The sequence below is a fragment of the Polypterus senegalus genome, unplaced genomic scaffold (assembly GCF_016835505.1).
Source record: "Polypterus senegalus isolate Bchr_013 unplaced genomic scaffold, ASM1683550v1 scaffold_2461, whole genome shotgun sequence".
NCBI lineage: Eukaryota > Metazoa > Chordata > Cladistia > Polypteriformes > Polypteridae > Polypterus > Polypterus senegalus.
Window position 1 is genome coordinate 12,614 of NW_024378525.1, and position 7,664 is coordinate 20,277.

At 45.8% G+C, this 7,664-nt stretch overlaps 1 protein-coding gene across 1 annotated transcript; it reads right to left on the reverse strand.

The window, feature by feature from the left end:
• Positions 1–3,438: 3,438 nt before the first annotated feature.
• On the reverse strand, positions 3,439–6,968 carry LOC120519598 (serine/threonine-protein kinase pim-1-like). The gene is made up of 6 exons (XM_039742538.1): positions 6,650–6,968; positions 6,425–6,531; positions 6,268–6,318; positions 5,793–6,159; positions 5,022–5,198; positions 3,439–4,621 (listed from the first exon to the last, which is right to left on the reverse strand). The coding sequence occupies exons 1-6, from the start codon at positions 6,717–6,719 to the stop codon at positions 4,449–4,451; spliced, it is 945 nt and encodes a 314-aa protein (XP_039598472.1). The 5' UTR covers positions 6,720–6,968; the 3' UTR covers positions 3,439–4,448.
• Positions 6,969–7,664: the final 696 nt, after the last annotated feature.

Here is a 7,664-nt window from a genome sequence, read left to right on the forward strand (position 1 = left end):
TTAACACTGCTTTTACAAACCCCATACCCAATGGCCTATAACAGAGACATACACACTGCAGATATTAATGCTGAGGGTTGCCATCTAGTGCTCCGGTGGAGATAATGCCCTGTGCTCGTTCTCTCCCCTGGTCCTTCGATTATATAGACATCCCACCCAGGTAAGGACCATGGACGTCTGCCATACTATATAATTGTACAAGACAAAAGCAATACACTAAGTGAGCATAAAATGCTAACTTTATGCCATTTGGTGATCAGTTCATCTTCTGCTCACTTAAGTTTTCACAGTAATAGACATTTTAAGCAAGGGGGGCCCACTGTAAGGCCCTGACAGCTGCATAAAACAGTGGACATGTCAGAAAACGATAGTGGGTTCAAGAGCATCCATTGAGACAAACGAATGTCCGGAAAAATAAAAATGAAACACAGTCTTGGGCTTGGACAACAAGCTAGGAGTAAGTAATAACTTCCCCACAACGAGAAGATCTCAGTCATAGCCTTATGCGGCAACCCTGTCCAGAAAGGATGGGCACAGCTTACAACCCTGACCACAGAAGAGGAATAGGTGGCAGGCATATCCACCAGGACAGCTGGCATAGACCCAGAATGGAGTTGCAGATGTTCACAACTGTGATGGACCCTTCCATAAGTAAACGTGGGCCTACACGGGCCATTCAGTGACACGAGACAGCAGTCACAGACCTGGCCAAGAGAGTCGGACCATCTCTGTAAGCCTGCGCACCCGGAGAAGACAGCAGTCATCTGTTTGTCAACTAGGATTAAAGGCCGTGGGTTTGCTGACCGTGAACTTTGTGCGCCCTTTATGTGTTGGTGGAAGCTTCCTCAGCACCAAAATGACTCTGAACTTTGAAGAGTAAAGTTCAGCCGGTGTGGTTACTTTCTTAACAGTGGCCATGCTGAAGGGTCAGGTAAACAAGCTGTTCAAAGCAATGAGGTCGAGTGGCACGGAGTTCACCAGCGCGAAACCTGGGCCTACTGAACTGAATCTGAATTGTCAATCAATCAATCAATCAATCAACATTTATTTATATAGCACATATTCATACAAAAAAATGTAGCTCAAAGTGCTTTACAAAATGAATAGAAAAATAGAAGACACAATAAAAAATAAACATAAGTCAACATTAATTAACATAGAATAAGAGTAAGGTCCGATGGCCAGGGTGGACAGAAAAAACAAAAAAAAAAACTCCAAAGGCTGGAGAAAAAAAATAAAATCTGTGGGGTTCCAGACCACGAGACCGCCCAGTCCCCTCTGGGCAATCTACCTAACATAAATCAAACAGTCCTCTTTGTATTTAGCGTTTTCATCGAAGGACCTGATGATGATGGTCCCGTAGACTTCTAGCTTTCAGTCCATCAATGTTGGAGCATCATGATGCTTTGAGTAGGTGGTGGTGGCGCAGGCCGCCACCACAAAGAAACCGGAAAAAGAAACAGAAGAGAGAGTTGGGGTCAGTACGGATTTTAGAGCCACTATGAATAGTTATTATGAAGAATTGAACATACAGAGTATCAGGATTAAGTTAAAGTGAAGTTATAAAAAGGCATGTTAAAGTAATGTGTTTTCAGCAGTGTTTTAAAGAGCTCTACTGTATCAGCCTGGCGAATTCCTATTGGCAGGCTATTCCAGATTTTAGGTGCATAACAGCAGAAGGCCGCCTCACCACTTCTTTTAAGTTTAGCTTTTGGAATTATAAGGAGACACTCATTTGAAGATCTGAGGTTACGATTTGGAATATAACGTGTCAGGCATTCCGATATACAAGATGGAGCGAGTCAGAGAGAGGTGAACAAGAGGAGCCCAAATGGACTGTTACGGGATTCCCTAAATGCCACCTGCTGTCCCCATGTCTTACGTTGCGTCATATTAAAGAGAGTAGGAGGTACAAAGGCTGTCCAGAAAAATTGGACAACTGGCTGCGTAGAAATACATGCAAGAATATGGCCAGATGTCCAACAAGTTAAAGGAGCATACGCCTAGGTGGAGAGATGGTGGCATCTGTAAATGCTTGCTGTTGTTTCAAATAGAATTGGATGTTCCTTAGTAAAATCTTTTAGGTGGTAAACAGTGAAAGGCGCTATGTACAGTATATAAAAGACTGCCTCGATTCTGACCTGAGCACTATATGTGTCTTTGACACCTGAACCGAACAAGGTGGCCAAGTGGGCACACCCGTCATTTTGAAGTTCGTACTCTTGGCCGTGTCTGACCACACTTCCAATTCTAGAGAGCAACTTTGAGCACCGCTCGCTCCCTGGCCATTTTCAGATGCCACCCCCCCCCTTAATCTTGCTTGACACGCAACTTCTGCTTTACTATTTGGCCAGCGAATCAGAGAACAAGGGGAAGTGGCCATTGTGATAAAAAAAAAAGCGGAAAGTGAGGTCAGGCCGTGATTCTCAGAAAAGGGAAGTCCGTTGGTACAAAGGCTGCAGTTTCATTGAGAAGTCTGCCGCTGCCTTGCGGTGACCTTTCTCGAAAGTGAAGCAAAAAGTTTGTAAACATTACAGGAAAGTTGACCACAAAGGGGAGGAGGTAAGATTGGGGTTTGTGTGTGTGTTTGTGTGTGTGGTGGGGGTGTCTAGTATGGTCTGCCCGTGTTAGGAGTGGGAATGTTCCCAAGCAGGCAGTGCCCAATCCAACTGCTGAGCCCCAGAGGATGCCCCTCAGTCCGTCCCACTGATCCACATACACATGTCGGGCCACAAAGGTTTGAGAAGTATAAGGGTTATCTAAGGAAAAGAGTGTTCAGACTCTCAACTCATCCTCCATGGATTAATCTTTAAATTAAATCACTGGGTGAAGTTTGCTCGACTTATCTGCTTCAGTAGGACGGTGCTGCAGTACAGAGGTCATCTTCCGGGACTGGCGCTTTATTCTCCGAGGTTCTTCCTTCCGCATTCCATTATTAGCAGTTTTGACTTATTAATGATTGTCATTATTTTTGGTTTGTTCCTCGAGGAAGACCTATTGTTTGATTATATGGGCAAGCAAGAGTATAGTCTTAAAAATTATTACGGATTAAACTTACTGAAACTACTTGAAGACGTAGAAGGCACTCGAGTTTGTCTATTTCTGATATTGCCGTTTGCTACAATGGCACCGGTACTCCTTACCCCCATTTTCCTATGTATGCCTTCCCTGTGATGCAGTGTGGCATAGTGGATCAGGATTTGGACTTCAACACCCTGAGGCTGTGTGTTCACATCTGGCTGCTGACGCTGTGTGACCCCCGAGTGTGACGCTTCACCCGCCTGTGAAAAAACCCAAACCCATAATGAAAGGTAATTCGCTGTATGTCTAAACTATCAGGAGTCGTCAAATAAGTACATGAAACTCGTTTGAGTTATGAGAGACCAGTAGCTTCCACATGTAAACACCGGCTTATCAAAATTTTCAGACACAGAAAAATGAAATTGTGGTACATTTTGAAATTTATTGAAATTGTATAAAAAATAATTTATTCTATAATAATTTACAATTCTAACGTAAGACAAAATTTCAAGCTGCATCCATGCAACTCAACCAGTGTACAGTACAGATTCTATATACAAGAGAGTTCAGATGACTGCAGGCATCCTCCTCTACTTAAGCATGCCTGGCATCAAATGAGAGACGCAGGCATCCCAGAAAAAACAAATTTACAAAAAAAGCCTTGAAATTACAAAAAAAAAAAAGTATTTACAATTTGGGGTATAAATATGCTAGAGAAATCTGCAGACCTGCAATTTCAATATTACTGTGGAATGAATGGCTGTGCAGGGGGAGAATTCCCCAGAAATAAATAAATAAATAAAAATCTCAAAGCCAGCAGCTTTTAGCATCACACAAATAAATATCTTCTGAGCAGGCCGCAGAGCACAGCGCAAGTCCACATATTTACACACACACACACATATACACACACACACGCACACACAGACAGACAGTCCCTGTCTTTGCATTGTTTGTGCATCCACAACTGAGTCCCAACACACCCTGGCTTTCAGGGGGCCCGAGGCGGCTCGGTCAAGGCAGGTGCAGCTTGCTCGGTGAGGTCACTCGTGTTGGCCACAACCCACTGGGACGCAGAGGCACTCGTTTTGCCTTAGGTAGTTAAGACAGCCGTCACTGTCTACTGGCCTGGCTAACCAAAAAGGCACTGATGAAAATGGCCGAGTCAGACGGATGGGTTTGGCAATTTTTACTGAACATGCCATCCTCCCGCAGCTCGACCTAACAGGCAAAAATAAAATAATAATAAAGTCCTGTGGTGCATAGAGGTAACAGCTCTGTCATGGTGACAGCACAGTGAAGAGGAAGCAGAACGCCTTTGCAGAACTGGTTCACGTCAGGTCATCGGTCCGTCTCCATTTCCTCCCAACAACAGACTTCCTTGTTGCACTGATCTGGCATTTGTATTCTCCTATGCTAAAGAAGTCTTAACTGTCTGTGCCAATTGTCTGTGTCTCCTGGCTAAGGCTGTGCAACCAGATTTCTGTGCTGTCCTGTGGGCCAACTGCTTCTTGCATCCATGGGTGATTTATAATGTCCTCAAAGGAAGGCCTATCTGAGGGCCGATGGGACAGGCACAGCTTGATGAGGTGCTGACACTCTGCAGGAAAAGAGGAGAGGATTTAGAAGGCTGTAATGCATCACTGTAAACGCCATACACCATGCACACCCTAGGACTCTGTATCAGTTCAGAACTATATGGGAAATGCATGCTAGCATCTCTATTATTTAAAAGGTTTTCACATGCTTATCCTGTTTATATTATACTTACTATACACACTGTCCAGGTAGTATGTTAACTGTCACTACTAATTCTGGATATACACTTGTCATTGCAGTTCTGCACTTATTTGTATTTATCTGATTACTTGCAACTAACTTCTGGTTAGATGCAAAACTGCATTTCGTTGTCATGTGTTCAATCGCAGAAACTAAAAAATGCAAGTCTATAGAGCGCTCTTAACAGCTAAGCGGGACACAGATACAGAGAAGAAACTCACCTGTTGAGATGCGTCGTCTGAAGAACACCTGACCCCGGAGGATCTCCTCATCCTGCTCAAAAGGAATGTCACCACACACCATATCGTACAACAGAACTCCAAGGGACCACACTGTTGCCGAGCGTCCGTGGTACCGGTGGTAACGGATCCATTCAGGCGGGCTGTAAACTCGGGTACCTAAAGGTTAAAAAGAAAACTGTTGAGCGTCCGGGAACTGTGTGGCACCACCTCCCCTCTAAAAATGCTTTACTCCAGCAAAGAGAGTTAAGAGATTATGCACAGCTGACTGAAAACAGATGGGAGGGTGGGGTGGAGTGACCACGTGACATTTGTTTACAAACTTTGAGTTGTAGCACGTGCGTTTGTCGTACAGGAGGGGGCACCAGCGAGCCACATATACTGAGTGATCAGTCAGGCTTGGAATTTGAAAAGACGCCACCTGGCAACCCGATCCTGTGACTCCAGCCGAAACCTATGCTCGACTTTCATAACAAGGAGAGCAACCTTAAAAGGGTGTCACCGGTCTTGATAAGAGAAAATAATTGAAGTACACAGAGCAAAAATGCAAAAGCCGGAACACATGACAAAAATTACTAAAGAATGGATTTAGGTATGCTGGGCGTCCGTGGCAGTTTTGCAAGAATGCATTGTCGCCTGGTCGCAAATCGCCAATCCACTACCCTCCCCCGCTCCATGGTGCGCGATTAACAAGAGCCCCCCATTTCTCTATCATTACACGAGAACATCACTCGCTACTAAACCTCGACTTACCGTCAAAGTCTGTGTACACGGTGTCCTTGAGAAGCGCGCCCGAGCCAAAGTCGATGAGTTTCAGTTCTCCCGAACGCAGGTCCAGCAAGATGTTCTCGTCCTTGATGTCTCGGTGTAACACGCCGTGGCTGTGACAGTGACGCACGGCTTCCAGGACTTGGCGAAACAAGCCACGGGCCAGATCCTCGGGCAAAGCGCCTTTCTCGGTGATAAAATCGAAAAGGTCCTGCACCGTCTCTGGCCGCTCCATGACGATAATGAAACTATCGGGCCGTTCATACCAGTCCAGCATTCGGATGACTCCGCGAAATCCTGTGCCCACTTTCTTGAGCAACAGCACTTCCATCGGAACTCGAGATCCGCCGGGCTGCAGAAGGGACAAGAATAAGGAGATTTAAGCGATCGGGGGAGAAAAAAGACATCGGGGACATGCGGATTCAAAAAATTAATAAAATAAATAAATGAAATCACTTACCAGCTCAGCCCAGTCGGATACCCTCTCCCTTGCGACGTGCTTGATCGCCACCTGAAATGAAAAGCGAATGGGCAGTCAGCGACGGCGATTAAGACTAGCGGGCGCGGCAAAGCTCTTCGAAAGGCAAATAAATAAATAAATAAATCGGTTTACTTACCGGCGTGCTGTCTGACACCCGCACTCCGGCGTACACAGTGCCGAATCCACCGCTACCCAACACTGAGCCCACTTGGTACGTCTTTTCGAAGGGCTCCCGCTCTTTGACTGCGTAGAGAGGACAAGGAGGCGCGTTACTATCGCTGAACAGTCTGTCGCCAGACGTGCTGGCCCACCAACCTTCTAAACACCTGCCCTTCGATAAATACTGGCCCAGAACCCTTACCTTGATGCATTTTGGAAGGCACGTCCACAGTGGATAGGTGCGCCAGCGAGTTCAGTTTCGAGAGGAGCATTTCGTATTCCCGGCGACAGCACTTGGCAGATCCCGCTTCGTTAGAAACGAACCAAAAATATCCAAGTGAAGTGGAGCGAATTAGTAGTAATCCAGCAGACTCAAAAAAAGCTTCGTTGATAAATCCCAGACAGGTGATAATAAATTAAAGACTGGTAATAAATAATAAATTATAAATAAATGTAAGGCTCGTGAGTAAAGAATCCAGACAACCTCCACTACGAACACCGGCTTACACTTCTGCCCGCTTACCGGCTGCTGCTGCGTATACAATAGTAAAGAGGCGCGTCCAAGTTACGCCCATCACTCAGAGCACCAATCACATCGAGCTGCCGCTCTCAAACTGCTGTCAATCATCTTCAGAAACACTAAGCCACAAAAAAGAATGAAGTGGACTAGATTTGACGTGGCGGGAATTGAAACGCGCCAAAAAACGACTCCGCGCTGAGGAGAGGGGGTAGGGAGAAAAAAATTGGGGACCGGAGATGAAGCGTTAGCGAGAAGATTGGCCAAGTCAACGTGGGGCAAAAACGAAATGTAGCGTGATCATACAGACTTATATAGCTCCTCGCATCACAATAAGGAAATCTTTTTTTTTTTCAGCTCGTGAGTGTACATACAGAATTGCCGACCAGTTCATTGAATGCCTGCTTTCTAGACAAGGGGGCCTCTATGCGACATAGGAAAAGATCCTACACCCCCCACCCCAGCGTCGTCTCCGCACATTCCTGGCATTGCTGTCCAACTGGGTGGCCCTCAGCACGCACAGGATTCGGAGATAACAGGCGCCGTGATCCCAGCCTCGTTCAGTCCCGCCTCTAATCCCAAATCCAAGAGAGATGAGTGCGGAGAAGCGTTCACATCGCATCAGCGCTTAGGAATGTTTTCCTGGACTGTCGGTGGGGGGGATTGTAGAATCGAGACTTTACATATTTACAGCCTGTAA